Source organism: Verruconis gallopava, assembly GCF_000836295.1.
Source record: "Verruconis gallopava strain CBS 43764 unplaced genomic scaffold supercont1.43, whole genome shotgun sequence".
In the NCBI taxonomy this organism is placed as follows: Eukaryota; Fungi; Ascomycota; class Dothideomycetes; order Venturiales; family Sympoventuriaceae; genus Verruconis; species Verruconis gallopava.
In genome coordinates this window covers 130,891-145,961 of record NW_015622179.1, presented here as the reverse complement: position 1 = coordinate 145,961, position 15,071 = coordinate 130,891, and the positions used below count along the sequence as shown (strand labels likewise).

At 56.3% G+C, this 15,071-nt stretch overlaps 8 protein-coding genes across 8 annotated transcripts; 3 read left to right on the top strand and 5 right to left on the bottom strand.

The window, feature by feature from the left end:
- Positions 1-128: 128 nt before the first annotated feature.
- PV09_08612 (uncharacterized protein) lies at positions 129-1,418 on the top strand. The gene is made up of 3 exons (XM_016362536.1): positions 129-219; positions 288-451; positions 546-1,418. Exons 2-3 carry the CDS (start codon positions 296-298, stop codon positions 708-710), a joined length of 321 nt encoding a protein of 106 aa, XP_016209678.1. The 5' UTR covers positions 129-219; positions 288-295; the 3' UTR covers positions 711-1,418.
- Positions 934-1,940, bottom strand: PV09_08611 (uncharacterized protein; the record flags this gene model as incomplete). The annotated part of the gene is made up of 3 exons (XM_016362535.1): positions 934-1,122; positions 1,265-1,582; positions 1,668-1,940. 3 exons carry the CDS (start codon positions 1,938-1,940, stop codon positions 934-936), a joined length of 780 nt encoding a protein of 259 aa, XP_016209677.1.
- A 94-nt stretch (positions 1,941-2,034) lies between these two features.
- PV09_08610 (uncharacterized protein) lies at positions 2,035-3,913 on the bottom strand. Its single transcript, XM_016362534.1, has one exon. It carries the CDS (start codon positions 3,658-3,660, stop codon positions 2,623-2,625), a length of 1,038 nt encoding a protein of 345 aa, XP_016209676.1. The 5' UTR covers positions 3,661-3,913; the 3' UTR covers positions 2,035-2,622.
- A 10-nt stretch (positions 3,914-3,923) lies between these two features.
- Positions 3,924-5,486, bottom strand: PV09_08609 (uncharacterized protein). Its single transcript, XM_016362533.1, has 2 exons — positions 5,086-5,486; positions 3,924-5,007 (listed from the first exon to the last, which is right to left on the bottom strand). The coding sequence occupies exons 1-2, from the start codon at positions 5,266-5,268 to the stop codon at positions 4,207-4,209; spliced, it is 984 nt and encodes a 327-aa protein (XP_016209675.1). The 5' UTR covers positions 5,269-5,486; the 3' UTR covers positions 3,924-4,206.
- Positions 5,487-7,283: 1,797 nt separating this feature from the next.
- Positions 7,284-7,901, top strand: PV09_08608 (uncharacterized protein; the record flags this gene model as incomplete). The annotated part of the gene is made up of 1 exon (XM_016362532.1): positions 7,284-7,901. The coding sequence occupies one exon, from the start codon at positions 7,284-7,286 to the stop codon at positions 7,899-7,901; it is 618 nt and encodes a 205-aa protein (XP_016209674.1).
- Positions 7,902-8,293: 392 nt separating this feature from the next.
- On the top strand, positions 8,294-9,255 carry PV09_08607 (uncharacterized protein; the record flags this gene model as incomplete). The annotated part of the gene is made up of 3 exons (XM_016362531.1): positions 8,294-8,460; positions 8,512-8,809; positions 8,857-9,255. 3 exons carry the CDS (start codon positions 8,294-8,296, stop codon positions 9,253-9,255), a joined length of 864 nt encoding a protein of 287 aa, XP_016209673.1.
- A 913-nt stretch (positions 9,256-10,168) lies between these two features.
- Positions 10,169-11,168, bottom strand: PV09_08606 (uncharacterized protein). The gene has a single exon (XM_016362530.1). It carries the CDS (start codon positions 10,851-10,853, stop codon positions 10,458-10,460), a length of 396 nt encoding a protein of 131 aa, XP_016209672.1. The 5' UTR covers positions 10,854-11,168; the 3' UTR covers positions 10,169-10,457.
- A 431-nt stretch (positions 11,169-11,599) lies between these two features.
- PV09_08605 (uncharacterized protein) lies at positions 11,600-13,939 on the bottom strand (the record flags this gene model as incomplete). The annotated part of the gene is made up of 1 exon (XM_016362529.1): positions 11,600-13,939. One exon carries the CDS (start codon positions 13,937-13,939, stop codon positions 11,600-11,602), a length of 2,340 nt encoding a protein of 779 aa, XP_016209671.1.
- Between the last annotated feature and the right edge of the window lie 1,132 nt (positions 13,940-15,071).

The window sequence follows — 15,071 nt, the reverse complement described above, 5'->3', positions numbered from 1 at the left end:
ACTTTTTTGGGCGCAGGCACAGGCACAGCCTGTCTGGGGCGTGGATGCCTTGCGCGGAAGCTGCTGCTGCCTGAGGAGTCAAAGCACGGGAAAAGCTCGGAAAGCCATCACCTGTGGCCATCGACGCCGGAAACCATCGACAGCGAACCTTCACCACACCCGCCTTTCGCATCACACCTGACACCCGACGCGCAATTGAGCTTGTCACTGCTTCAATTGGTACGTTGCGTCTCCGCACATGATGGTATTCGATGGCATTGGCCCGTATTAACGCCGTGACATGATAGCTTCGACCATGTCTTCCTCCAGACTGATTCGACCCTTCGCCAGGGCTCTCCAGCGTCCGGCCCTCTTCGGTGCCTCCAGGAGCGTCGTCGCTCCTTTCACGCCGTCCTTCAATGCTCAGCTTCAGACGAAGAAAAACACCAATGGCCTCCCAGCCGACAAGATGGTACGAATAGATCCCGCACGAATACCGTTCACAACAAACCCTTCGACTGCGTCATTGTCGGAGCATGCTAACATGCGACTTTTACTTCCTACAGAGAATCCTGCAGGCGGCCATGCCCCAGCTCATTCCCTTCTACTTCGTCAACGAGGTCACCACCGCCTTTATCATCATGCCGACTCTCATCTACATTTTCTCCAAGTACTTGCTTCCCCAAAGAGTACGCACCATGTGCGCCAGGCTGTTCATCAGCAAGCTATAGGCGCCAGGGGGGCTCATGTGAAGGTGAAAAGGACGCGCACACTGTTTTCCTTTGTCCGACCTTGTAAATACGATGACAAAAGGATAGAAAGAGCTGCTTACAAAGTCTGAAATATCAGAACCTTTTACCCACTCTGTGTCTCGGCACCATGTTTGCATGACTTCGCCATCGCAATAGTCTGTTTTCCCTAGATAGCACCGATACGTTCCTCTTACAATAACGCCTATGCGAAGATGCCTCTATATCGTGGCGGATATCCATTGTAACCCTCCAGCACGGTGCCGCCAAAAGGCGCCCATCTCATGTTGAACCACCGACCATGCTCGCACCGAAAGTTTAGCGGCTGCTCGTAATGATCCGCGCCTCTGCGCGGCCACGTCGCATCCCTCCAGACGACATCGCCCGGGTTCCTCTGCCATTTGACGTTCAGCAATGTGTTGTCCGATCTTCTGCGCCGACGATTGTCACGCAGCCGACGAAAGCGAAAACAGAGAGAAAGGAGAAAAGGGAAAAAAAGGAAAAGAAAAAGAAAACATTCAACGCCAACAGCGTACCTTGTTTCTGTATTTCCTCTCTCGGAAATCGTACGGCTTCCTGCGCTTCGCCCACGGCAGGTCCACGTGCGTGTTGAAGCCCGGATCCTCGGGCGTGAAGTCGAGGTGCTTGTTGCGCCACTGGTTCCTGCTGGGCCGGTCGCCGAGCTTGGAGACGAAGATGTCCGGGCCCTTGGAGGCGAAGATGTCCTTCCAGCGGCCCCACGTGCGCTTCCTTTTCCCGTCGCTGGGCCACACGAAGGCCAGCCGGCGCCGCTTGCCGTGCGGATGCCGCGCCGGCGGCTCGTTCCAGCGCACGAACGCGCCCGAGCCGGGGATCTGCGGTGTTAGAATGAGCGAGGTCGACCGTGAGAGCACGGGGTGGTTGGAGGAGAGAGCCGGGAGCGAGGACTGCGAAACTTACATCCGTGCCGTTCACGTCCCTCCAGTGGCCGGGCATGTACTCCACGCCCTGGTGATGGCGCGGCGGCAGGCCCGTCTCGGACTCGATGTCGGAGGCGTCCCATTCAAGGTCGCGGGTGTCGAGTGGGTTGGTGCGAAGGTAGTCATGGTAGTTTGGAGGGTCAAACGGCCTGTGATCCACTTCCGGAAACCAAAGGCTCTCGTCTGGGAACAAGTGCTCGCCCATCCAGATATGGCCGTCAGGGAACACGGCGGCGTAGCGAGGAACGTCCATACTTCGTGCACGCTTCTATGGCCCAGGCTTACGGAACCAAGAACGAGTGGGCAGACGAACTTCTCGACGGCTTAAACCATCCAAGTGTCTCACATTTATATCGTCATTGTCGTTGTCATTATCGTCACTTTCAAAATCTACCTCTGTATTTGTCTTTCTAACGGGAACAAACACAAATAAGGCTGTACATGCGCACCCGCCTTACAGATCGCCGTGTCAACATCAAACAAGCCATTTGTGCGCGGTTTGATGAATCTCCCAAGGTAGAAGCAAGCAAGCAAGCAACCAGAGCCCTACGAGCAATGCGCATTGTTAGCTAGAGTGTAGGCGACACAAACAGAGCCCAATGGTGAACCATCGTGGCCACGATGGACAAGTGCGCCTCGCACAAAGCGAACGCATTCGTAGTTGCGATGTGTAAAACAATACCAAAGCCATGCCTGGCTGTGGAGGATATCTTGTACTTGTTAGGAGAAGGATGTTTGCCATACCCTTGAAATCAGGCCGCCGTGCTTTCACGCTGACCTGTCGCCGTCAACCGCAAGTGCTGTGTCAGATGGAAGAAACTGCTCCTGCGCGGCATGGAAGCGGGCCAAGGCAGATTGCATTCGTAGCTTGAAAAAGGAAGAGACAGGACGTCTTTTACAGTCCGTCAACAGGACACTTTGACGCCTGTGCGCGCTCAGCTGCCTGCTTTCAAGCAGCTCTCGTGCAAAGCAACCCAGCTGGACGTCTCGCTACCGATTTCAGCCTTGACACGTTTGCCGTCGACAAGCTGTCTTGCGGCAGGCAACAGCATCTCGCCGTCAACGAGCTTCTGGCACGCGCTGCACGGCGTCGTCAAGTCCCTGTATGCCGCAAGGATGGAGAGCGTGTGGTCCAGGCTGTTCTGCTTCGGGCGCAGCGCAACGCAACGCTGGATGGCTTGAAACAGCTTCTGCTCGCCCTTGGTTGCGACGTCCGGTATGCGCGGGCCGGACACTTGGTACGCGATCTTGTCGCCATTCCCCGCGGACGGCAGGACGTCAAAGTGCAGCGGCATGCCGTCGTCCGAGGGCGCAAGGTCAACCGCGACGACTTTCGACTCCCGATCGAAGGCGACGGTGACGGCGCCATCGTGCCTCTTCCGGAAGCTCTCGACCACGCTTTCCACGGCCTCGTCACCACCCGCCGCGTTGCTGGATTCCGCCCTCTCCTCCTGGTCCACGCCCTTTTCCTTTCTCAGCCTCTCCCCTTCTTCCAACCACCCGAATCGCGGCATCTGTGCCAAGGCCTGTCTGACGCCGTCCTTGAACTCCTCGCCCACCCCGTCGACGCCGCGCCCGTGCTCTTTCACACTCGACTCGACCTTGGCTCTCACCTCGCTCATCCGCCTCCCCTCCCACATCTTTTTCAGATCCGCAAGCTTCCTAGCCCCGCCCATGGTCTGCTTCGAAAAGTCGAGGTATAGGTCGCGCGGCCGCTCGTGCTTTCGCCTCATGACGTGGGCGATCTGCGGTAGGGCCGTCCGCAGCGAGGAGACGACGTCCTGAACTTGCTCGAGGAAGGCGAGCGCAAGGACGTAGTCGTCCTCGGTCCATTCTTTTTGCGGTTGCTGAGCGCTTTGCGGTGGTGATTTGCCCGAGGCTGTTGTTCCAGCAGCCGCGACATTGATTTCCGTCGTAGGATTCGTTTGAGGGTTGCGGTGTTGCGGCGGCGGTACCGGCGCCGCCGAAGGCATCACGCTTCGCTTCTCGATAGCAATGTATTAAGAGAATGGATGCACGCTTAATTCTACAGTCAGAAAGGAATAAGTTGGCCGGGATGGCGAAGATGCAGGCACCGCAGTCGAGGGCCGTTTGTTATGTCTAGGTGAACGTTGTTCCCCGAAGCTTTGACGAATGATCAGCGGGTCTCACACCGCGCGTCGTGCAACTCTGTCAGTCAAAATAAAAGGACGTGTGAAAGTCATGCTCGTGTGATTCAGGTCGCCGAATTGCACGATTTAGCAACGTTCAAAATCAATTCATTCCAGCCATTTCTTCTGGCTGCATTTTGGTGCCCCGCACTTAGACAAACTTGGCGCTTGAGCGGCCACACTAATGGCATCTAGGTTTCAGCGCAGTTCAGAATAAAGAAAGTATCTTTACAACGTAACTCTAACAACAACATCGATAAAGTAAAGATGGGCTTCAGACGTCTCGAATACTGTGGTCGCGCTGATATCGCACCTTGCTTTGAAACCTTGTTTCGATCTTCGAAACGCGGTAGATCTGCCCGCATGCGCTCATCGCCTATACTGGCGGTTGCCTCTGGGGCGTTGCCTTGAGATCATACTGTCCGAGACCAGCGCTCCGTCCGTTCTCGCACTATTCCTTGGCCGATACTCGTTTTCCGCAAAGCCGTAGCGCCCATCTTGCACGTCAACCAAAGCGCGTGGACCTTTTGGTGCCGTGTAAGGCGCCTGCCGCGTCCGCCGGTTTTCTTCCATGTCCATCAACTCATCGTCGTGACTTGTGACCAGCTCGTGAGATCTCTGGACGCCTTTGACAGGCGCAACCGCGCTCCGTGCTACAGCGGGAGCGTCCGAGTGATAGACGTAGAGCACTCGGTTGTCTGCTGTCCTACCGTTGTACTTCTTTACCACTTCCTCGGCCGCGTCCTGGTTGTCGAACACCAGCTCCGCGATGACGGTTGGGTGGCTAACGAGCAGTTGGCACGAAATCAAACCAGCAGCCGTAGGGTCGGGTACAAACACGGCTCTGATGTCCTCCGCGGTGGTACCAGGAGCAAAGTTTTGCGCCACCACGGCATACTCGCGCGGCGGATTCATCTGCACGGCGCTACCTTTGATGTTGAATCCTGCACCTGGCGACACACGGACGCTGTGGATGTTGGCTTGGGCATCAACTTCGTTTGCGCGACTAGAACGACCGCCATTGACAAGGACATCGAGGGCTTGGTTGCGACGGATGACGCTGCCGGTAGCTAACTGTGGAGTGGATGCAGACCGTTTCAAAGCGACGGTTTGCTGCACTCTAGACAATGGGTTTCCGCCCGACTTGGTAGTCCTCGCCGTTTGGCCGGGCTGTTCTCGTTCATTCTCAAGTCAGCTGTGTTGCACGGAACGCAGGAATTCACTATGCTCAGATACAGGTACACGCACCTTCGTGATTCTGCTCGCTAGCGTAGATGCTCCAGCCAGTCCCTTGTGAGCTCCAAGTGCGCCTGCTGAAGGAGCGCTGGAGCGACGACTGAAGATCTTGTCGGCGAGTTCCTGCTTCCTCTTCTTCTCGCGGTCGGCCTGAATGATCCTGTTGAATTCGACTGCGTCCCTGGTTTCGGCCATGATCAAGAAAAAGGAGGTTTGTGCGAAAGAGTGTGTCGTAAGAGATGTTCAAACGAGCGGGAGCGTGATCAGGACTAACACCGCTGCAGGTCGGACGGTGAGAGTTGCGATTGAAGGGTTGAGAAAAGAGTGCATGGATCACATGAGCATGGAAAGCCCAAGTTATGCTGGCTGATTCCGACGCGGTCGTCTCTGTCGTCGTCGGACGGGATTGAGCGCCGAAGTGAGTACGAGCGAGACGACGAGAAAGCAAAAAGCGAGGCGCGTAACGCTGTCATCAGCCACACTCCCGTTTAAGATCCCAATGCAAAAGGGTCCATTCAAGCCACACTCATGCCTGTTATGCTTACCATATTAGGATTAGAGCTGATGCCTCAGCCTTGCGTTCGCGCACTAGAGTGTGGACGTTTGTGTGTAGGCATGAGGACGAGTGTGTACAAGTACGACTATGTCTGGGTGCTCGTGTTTGAATGTGCAAAAATATGTAAATTCTTCATATATACGTCTTGTTTGTGGATGTATACAAGTATATGGAGGGATGAGTGCACGTGTGGAGTCGACATCATTCTCGATTACTACTATGACGCAGGTGCTTCTTAGTAGACCGCATCAAGCATTTGGATTTCCAGGTCTCTTGATAGCTTGTGCCAGCAAAACTCCACATAAATATGCCCATTGCCCATCTTCTCCATTCAAATTCAGCACGAGTTTTCTGCACAAACCAGCTCGGATGCTAGCCGTCTCTACACGGTATGATCGCGGTTGCTGTTGGAGTTGCGATTCTTCCTGTAGCATTGAAGCAAGGTCCTGTTCCTTTTCCGTCAAAAGGGACATCAATTAAAGGACGTGTCGCGACCCTTGCATCGGAATGATGTACGAAGATTAGCTAGCAGCTGGCTCTCAGTTAAGTTACAGATGATCTCACTGGCTGAAGCTGGTCCGCGCGCTGAAAATACTCACTGTGCGCCTACGTAAAGAACACGGCCCGCCCTTGACTGGACTAGTTCCAGTATGAGATCAGAGTTAGAGCAAGGAATTCGCAGCTTTAGAGAGCCGCAAAGGGCTTCTTTCATACGGCATCGACAGAGAAGCTCACGAGAGGCAAGTCAAATAGATATTTGTGGGCAAATTGACGAGGACTGTGCCAATATTTGCAAATACATGGATGTGATATATATATGTGTGTGCAAGTGCATGGAAACATGTATCAAATGCGAGCCTGAGAGAACAAAAGAGTCATATATAGATGCACACTTCTGCGCTTGAGTTCTTTGTACGGTGTGTTAGATGTGCGTATTCGAGATGGAAATGTATGTGAGAGTGTGTGATGTGCTGCGTGTGCTGCGTGTGCTGCGTGTGCTGCGTGTGCTGCGTGTGCACACATACTGTACGGATGTGCGCACCAGCGCGAGGTGCGACGGTGTTTTGTCTCGTCAGCACTACACCCAACGTGATATCGTATTACGTTTCCGTAACTTACAGAATTGATTACATGGGCTCCGTGCCAGCCGTTGGTCAGCCCTACGTAAGGTACGTAACTGGCGATGTTACGTCAGATCCCCGCCGCCGGTCAGCCCGCCAGCCCTCTTCGTCATCTCCGCAGCCCATCCCGCTTTGCCAACTTTCCTTCCTCGACCGCTTCCCTCGAGTTCCGACGTCGACCCTCAGTCGACAAGCGCTTGTTGAAGAGAGCAGACACGACCGACAGTCTTCGTGTTCCCTTTGCATGCCGTCGCCGCCCGGGCTTAGCTACCACGAATCCGCAAGCATCGCGCGAGGCGTCGCTCTGCGCAATCAAATGTGCGCATAACGGCCGCACACCGTCTTCCAGCCGCACAAAATCCCCACAACCACGGCAGTCTGTCATTGTTTCCATCGCTGTCTGCGCTTCTGACACGGTCCTCGCAAGAATCTACGTCCTCTGTTGCTACCTCTACCAAGACTATTTCCTTCACCGCCAACACGTCTGCCACTACTACCACTCTTGCAGGTAAATATTCGGGGCTTCAGAAACCATGAATGGCGGCTGGGTGTTTCTCATCGTCCTCATTCTCGCCGTCCTGATTGGCGGAGGCGGCTACGTGGCCTACCGCAAGTTCTACCTCAAGCAAGAAACCACGTTTGCTTACCCGTCGCCCGCACCGAGCAGCCTGGGCGACAAGCTGCGAGATATCTGGTCCCGCATACGTAACCCAAAGACGCAGACAGGCGCGGGGTACGAAGCGACGAGCGGGTACGGGGGCGGGCGGGTCCCGGGCCGGGGTCGCGCCCACGCGCTGGATCCAGACGAGGCCTGGGACTCCCGCGTAGGCACCGAAGCGGACTTGTACGGCGGTTCCGGTGTGGGAGGCTACTACGAGGAGCAGGAGCTTGAGTACCACGGCGCAAGCACAGGTGGCGGCTTCCGGCAGACCGAGACGTTGGGGGCCCCTACAACGGGCTCAAGGGCGAGGAGCAAGAGCCCCGCCGCGTCAAATCCGTTCGCAGACGACAACGCTGCCAGTCTGCGCAGTGTGAGCCCCAGGCCGCAGGTGGACACGGCCGCCGCCGCCCGTCACCCCACAGGAGGGAGAGGGAGCGCCGAGAGCAGTCCCACGTTTGAGAGAAGGAGCATCTTTCGGGAAGCAGTATAGCGACAGAACGGCTATACAGCGGGTATTTCACTGCTGCTGCCTATGCGTGTTTGAGGTCTTCTGCGCGTGTACAGCCGAATTGTGGAGTCGGGGTTGAAGGGGGCTTACGATAGAAGAAGAAGCCCGAAAAGTTGGACAGTGTCAGCACAATACTGCTCTTGCTTTCTGCATCATGCTAAAACCATTTTCAATCTTTTTATCCATATTACGCGGATCATTGACACATGTGACATCAATGCTGGTGGAAGTCTGAAGGACGAACATTTTTCTGCCGATTGTTGCTAGCAATTCCTGAATCTTACTCACCAGCTTGCCGTTCCGCTGCCGTGCTTGGAACAAGCACGGCGACACCGTTCGACGAGCACGTGATGCAGGTTACACGACATTGACTTATGAGGCCAATCTGTCAGTCATTCTTGGCCAATCATAAATCAGTCAATACAGCAAGAAGGCAGACTGGGCGGGGCAAGTATGGGACGTGCAAAGTCCATCGCTCATGTCAGGAAGACAGCATAATTCCCGGGACCATTTGCAAGGCTAGCAAATTTGCTGCAATGGGGTGAGTATATTGACTAGATCACTCCAATCGACCTACTAACATGGTGAGCAGCAAACCGTATTGTCTTCGTTGCGCACGAACGTTCCGCTCCGTGCATGCCCTTCAGCAGCACTACAACGATTCGTTCAGCCATCATCGATGCGATGTGTGCGGGACTGATGAGCCCACATGGGAGAAACTGCTGCAACACCACCGAAAGACAGGGCACCGAGTTGTGTGCCAGGGCTGCGACGACGGAGATGGGATGACGTGGATACCTGGGTCGCAAGAGTATCAAGATCATCTGAGAGAGTGCAATGTCTGCACAACGTGTGAAGAGCACTTTCAAAGCCCTGGCAACCTGGAGAATGTACGAGCAGCGGTCATTTTGTGGCAACGGCTGACAGAAACAACCAGCACAAAATAGCGCATCTGCAACGAACGATCAAGTGCTATGGTTGTGACAGGAAATTTCCCACGTATCCGTCCATGATCATACACCTCGAGTCCGGTGCGTGTCCTTCCGAGATCGACTACATTGATTTGAACGAATCTGCCGCCCTGTGCTACCAATGGAAGGCGTTTCTTGACGAAGATTACCGGGACGACTTGCTTGACCGTTATGACTTGGACTTGCAATATGCCGAAACCGTGTATCCGTTTGAGTGTCCGGGATGCGATTCCTACTTCAGGAGGCTGTCGGCCTTGTTTCAGCACGTTTACAGCACTGCTTGCAATCAGGATTTGCAATCCGGCAAGATAGGCAAGTTAGTTAGATGGCTGGAAAGGAGGCACGATGCGAGCGGGAGTGAATGATCACACAACGGTGTGATGGATGGGATGATGCCACGGCGCCTACGGGCGTTAGACTGGGCTAAAGAATGAATCTTGACGACGAAAGATTATTTTTGGGGAATGTTCTAGGGCCAAATCATTACAGTTTTGTTCAGTCGCGACAAGCTTCAACGTGATTTGTTATGTCAAATCTGGACGCATTTCGCTGTGGACGTGCATGTGTACGTCGCTCCTTGTGGATACTTTGGAAGCTACTAAAATGATACCAATAAGCCGAGATAGTCGTTCATCAACGTAGAAACGTGTGGCATGATGCACAAATTCTTTTTAACGAACGTCACGGCCGTGCCCCCCAGCGTGCCACAATAACACCGCCCAATCTGCACCGCCCCGTGGACGACGGACAAGCCGTGACCGCCCGCCGCGGAATTTTGTAGTGTAGCGAACACGCTTCCCGCGGCTACGTTCCCGATGCTGCCTTTTGAGCGGCGGCATAAAGGTTCCGTGCGCGTCAAAGAGTTGCCCATGGCGGAAGCAGCGCCGACTCAAGGGGACGTCGGCAGCCAGCGCGGAAGACAAACATTACGTTACCGCCGGCTTTGGGCGCTTGTTCGATGACGAACGACGCGGCTCGACTGGCCGTCTGAGCGGGGGGGTATTGAGAAGCCGCGGACAGGGCACGGCGGACTGCTTTCACGGCGGCGTCGATCATGGCCAAAGGTGTGGGTGTGGGGGAAGATGAAGAGCGCGGATGGCTACGAGAGGAAGGGAAAGGGCGGCGGGAGGGATCTGTTGAATAGAAACGCGGAGAACTGAGGGATCAGGCTGAGCGCAGAAGACGTGCGCAGGACGAGTTGCCCACATGCTGTCAACGCGGCGCACACGTGAGACGCCCGTCTTCCGGGGTGGACACGTGCGCCGTTGGACTTTCAGGCTGACGTCTAAAATTTTCACTGTTGTCATGACGGCATTGTCGAGCGTTTCCAGAGGAGATCAGTCCATAGCATCAAGGGCGCGAGACCTTATAGTCCCGTGCAGATGTTGCACTTGAAGTGAAGGAGACCAGCGAACATAGAATGAGCACGCGTCCGTGAGATAGATCGAAATCAAGGATCGGATTCGACAAGTTGGATCCTACTGCTTCAACGGACCCTCTTTATTCTGTGGCCCCAGTGGATTTGCTCGGCATTGGTTAAAGACACCAGTTATGTGCCTGACCCAGTCTAGGGCATCACTGCAACAGTGCCAAACCAATAGGTGCCGACGTTCTCACATGGTTGTGCTCTAATTGAGGATCCGCTTGCCGGGTCAGACCTGATCCTAGGCTTGAACTCCAAGCATACACCCAAAGCGCGATGAAAAGCGAAAAGCGCAAATGCTTTGTGTGGGCTGAGACCGTGACCGAAGGCTTGTTTTCGCCTGCTGGAACGACCTAAGTTATCGCGCGTGAGTGAGCGAGCCTGTTCAATTGGGGAAAACATTGCGCAATCGTTTACACTGAAGACTTGGAAGAGGGCCTCTCTGGCAACGCTCGCGCGTGTAAGCCTAGCGAAGGAAACAACGTCCTGGGTTCGCAAGGATGCAAGAGGAGCACCGTGGAGTGTTCCTGGACACTTCATTTAGCAGTCTACACCAAAAGGATGCAGGCACTCGGGTAAGCTGTCGTGGGGAGTTATTTTGAGCTCATGATTGACGATGCAGCTGTTCCACTTGACAACGACAAGGTTAAAGTCAGAAGCACAACAGCAGCATCATTTGGAGGTGTCATGAAAACAACCGGAGTCCATCTGAAGCCTGACTTCGTGGAACGTGAGGGTTCGGGAATTAGATAGATTTCGCGGCCAGGTTTCCACGAAAGCCTTGCCGATGTCAACAACGTTCCAAAGGATACAAGAGATCAACGACGGTGCGGACAGAAGACGTTATTCGCTGCATACCACCAAGGGCAGTCCTCATCCAGGCTGAAGAGTGTGGGCAAGAAAGTCAGATTCTCTTTATGCCCACGTCGTTTCCGTAGCCCAATGGGTGAGGGTGGCAAGTTTGACGTGACCATTCGAACCAATCCGGCGCGACTCTTCTCGTGCCGAAAAGAAAACTCCCTATGAAAGTTTGGAATGCAAAAGGTTCGATCGCTCGTTACGCTCAAAAGAATGCGCAGGAGCCAAGTTCCAGCGATGTAGAGTTCCGCAAGTAGGTATGGGACGGGGGCGAACACCCAACGCTACGGCGACGCTCAAAATCGGTCGCAGAGGAAGACGTCGCGTGCCCGCGTAGCTGGAGAGCCTCGGCGTCTGCAGCGCGAGCCGTCCACCCTGGATAGACCCATTTTACGTACATACACGGAACGCAAGTCTCGATGCGTGGCTCAAGCATCATTTCCCAGAGAGCCAGTAGCCAACAGGCTGAACATGTTCGGCAACGACACGTTCGTCCCCATGTCACCGGTCTGTGCCGCCTTCGCGGCCGCCCTCTCCTTTTTCCTCTTCTTCTTCCGCTGCTTACCCGTCAGCTGCTCGTCCGCACACGTGCGATCGGCTGTGTCGACGCCCAACGCGTCGAGAAGCATACGGACGGCCTGGTCGATCGCCGCGTCGTCAACGAGTACGTCCTCGTCGAACCAGGACGCCAGGCTTGGCAGTGTGCGCAGGAGCTCCGTGGTTGTTTCGATCGCTGCCGTCACGTCACAGCCGGAGCTTGAATGCGGCGACAGCATACCGAGATCAAGGCACTGGTGAAGCATGCGCAACGAATACGCGGCAGCCTGCATCTGGGCAGACCATTGCACGTGCTCCCAGTTGCGGTATGGCCTGCGGCGGACGAGCAGGGCGTTGAGCATCGCGGCCGACGGCAGCTTCCTGCCGTCACGCTGCAGATGCGAGCACATCATGTACAAGGCGATAAGCGGCCAGACCAGACGGCGCGACACGTCCAACGAGTGCAGATGCTTCACCAGAGCCTGGAAGTGGCCGAGCATCTCGAGCACGCTGGGTAGGTCGAGGTGCTGCACGCTCGTCTCTACGATCCGGTTGCCGCGTCGCACTACTTCCTTCGTCGAACATGCAGCGCTTGGGCGCGCCGGGCGGAAGACGGAGTAGGCCAGCGTACGAACGTCTGCGCCGACGTCCCAGGCGCTGCTCCTGCTTGCGTCTTCGATCAGCACGGGAAGGTACATGCGAGCGGGCGCGGAGGCGGTCTTGGCCACCAGCAGCGCCCTCACTTCGGGAGGAAGCCTCAACAAGCCAAGGTCCTGGCCGTCACGGACCCATTCAGAGACGCGCGGATCGAGCCCTCGAAGCGGCGCTGCGCCAACGGCGACATTGGCCAGAGCGGACGCAGCATTCGCCGCCGCATACGAGGCGGCAAACTCCAGATACGCAAGACTCGGGTCCGACTGTAGGCACCGCGCGCGCTGCAGACATGTGCTGAAGCTCTTGTGCGGGTCTTCGTGCAGCGCGAACGCAAGCGTATCGAGAGTCTTCAGGCCGAAACGCCGGGCCATGCTCGCAGGCTCGTACCGCATTACCCTCAGACAACTGCGTCGTTCTGCGCCGTTGGACGATGCGGCACTCTGATGCTCAATGTCCTTGAGCAAGGCGACGGAGCCGTGCGGGCCCAGGTCGTAGATCAGCAGGTCCGAATCACTGGTAACAATCATGGCCTCGCGATCCTTGGCGTAAGCGGCGCAGAAGGAGTCTGCCTCGCCTGGAACGACGACGGCACGACCGGCATAGGCGGTCTTGTGCAACGTCTCGATGATGGAAGGCACCAGAAACGGCAGGGCAGGTAGTAGCTTCAGCTTCGCGGGCACCTGGGCTGGCGAGAAACAGGGTGTAGACGGAGTGGATCCACGATTGTTTTGCTTACGGGTTCTGTTCCCGTCGTCGTTGTAGTTAGTTTCATCGTTCTTGTGACGATTGATTTCGGCACTTCTTTTGCTTCTGTCATCCGCGCCTTCGTCGCTCCCCGTCAGCGGAGCCGTAGCCGGCGTATCAACAGCAGCAGAGGCAAGACGATCCACAATGCTGCAGTCGGACATAGGTCCGAAATGAAAGGAATGCACGGATCGATAATGCTCGAGCTGACGGAGATAGGCGGACAAGCGCTGGATCCTCACGTCGCGCTTGGGCTCCGGCAGCGCCCCGTCGAAGAAGATGACGGCGACGCGGATCCCATGGGCCTGTAAGGTGTCTAGCAGATCTGTCGCGATGCGACCCACTTCATCGTACGTGGGAAGAGCGTCGAGCGCATTCTCTGCAAGACGTCTTCCAGACAAGGCGACGTGGTAGGCGTGGTAGGCGAGCGCCGGTCCGTCGACAACAGCATAGACAGCGCCGTCGACGGCATTCGTGACCGAGCTGAGGTCGGAATGCTGATGTTGGGCTGGGTGAGCAGTAGACGGGTCCGGGTCCGGGTCCGGGAAGGAGGACCGAGAAGAAGCCAGAGGAGGAGACAGAGATGGGCGCGACCGGCCACTGTAGGAGTCCCTGTGGTTGCGAACGGCGTCCTTGCTGAGCGCGAAGCCATCAGAGTCGTCCTGGTCGGCCAACTCGAGACGGACGGCGCCTGGCCGACTGTGCGTCGCGTCGGCACTCGCTTGCACGTCGGCATCGTCATCGGCAGCAGCCACAACAGCCTGGGGCAGCAGCGGAAATTCGAGCGCGACGCGGTACGGCTGCAGCAGGTGGAGGAGACCGCGAATGCCCATCGCGTGGACGCGGCGGCGGGTTTTCGTGTTGCGAGCGGAGATTAACGGGCTGTCAAAAGTCTCGCGGGATCGAAAGGTGGCTCGAGAGCGTTGTAGATATAATTTGAAAGCCGCTGACTGCTGCGCTCGCTCCCGCAGTCATTGGCTTTGCAGCGCCGGATGACACAATGGCTGTAGATTATGGACAAGGCGTGCGGACGAGGACGACGTTCATGTTGCTGTGTTTGTTGTGCGGAGTGGATAGAGCGACGGCTCGGAGGACGGGACGCCTCTTCATTTCGCTGGCGAGCAAAGGAGCCATCAAGCGGCAGAAACGGATCAATTTACCAAAGATCTCTGCGAGCGAAAGGCAGGGGGAGCTGAGGAGACAGCAGAGGCGATGATTCAAAAATTCACCACGTTCAGTCCGCACGCAGATCCAGACGCTGGACACAGACAGGACACACGGACTTCCGATTCTCCACACGCCGACGGCAGCGCCGCGACGGTGACGAGCAAGGGCCGACTCGCATCCAGCACGAGGCAGCAAGCTGGCCGCGTCAGTCGAGTGAAGATGGAGACGACGCCAACGACGATGCATCACCAGCCGATAGCAGCAGTGCCCTTTCCGCGTGAGAGACTCGTTCGTCACGGGGAGCCCCCATTATGACCTGCAGCAAGTCGAAGAGACGTGGACAAGCAGGGAGGGCGGCGCGGGAGACGAGCGGGACGGTTGGTAGGGCGCAAAAAGCAAAGCGACCGTCGTGGGCATGTCGGCCTGGCCTCTTGACCATTTTTGACTTCATCGCCGTTACCAGCACGTGTCTTTAGCGGACGGCACGCCGACAGCCACGAGGGCTCGAGCGACGTTGGCTGATCCTCATACAAAACGGGCCTGGCAGCTGGGGCGTGCGCTCGCGAGGAGCAGCAGCAGCAGCAGCAGCGGTGGCGGCGGCGGCGGCGGTGGCGGTAGCAGCAACAGCATGAACAGGGTCATGGGGCGGAAAGACGAGGACGGGGACGAGGACGAGAAAGGGGAGCAGGAGGAGTAATAGCGGTGATCAACATACCGGCGTATTTGGCCATGCATACATCATCGAATCTGGACATGTATACTCTCTCCGGCGAGGTGTGTGATGAAACACATCACGGA

Bases quoted from the DNA above. Each gene is read 5' to 3' on its own strand.
- PV09_08612 (XM_016362536.1), top strand. From the start codon at position 296: ATGTCTTCCTCCAGACTGATTCGACCCTTCGCCAGGGCTCTCCAGCGT. The intron at 452-545 runs GTACGAATAGAT...TACTTCCTACAG, and splicing joins GCCTCCCAGCCGACAAGATG to AGAATCCTGCAGGCGGCCAT.
- PV09_08610 (XM_016362534.1), bottom strand. From the start codon at position 3,660: ATGCCTTCGGCGGCGCCGGTACCGCCGCCGCAACACCGCAACCCTCAA.
- PV09_08609 (XM_016362533.1), bottom strand. From the start codon at position 5,268: ATGGCCGAAACCAGGGACGCAGTCGAATTCAACAGGATCATTCAGGCC. The intron at 5,008-5,085 runs GTGCGTGTACCT...GAACGAGAACAG, and splicing joins TAGCGAGCAGAATCACGAAG to CCCGGCCAAACGGCGAGGAC.
- PV09_08606 (XM_016362530.1), bottom strand. From the start codon at position 10,853: ATGAAGTGTCCAGGAACACTCCACGGTGCTCCTCTTGCATCCTTGCGA.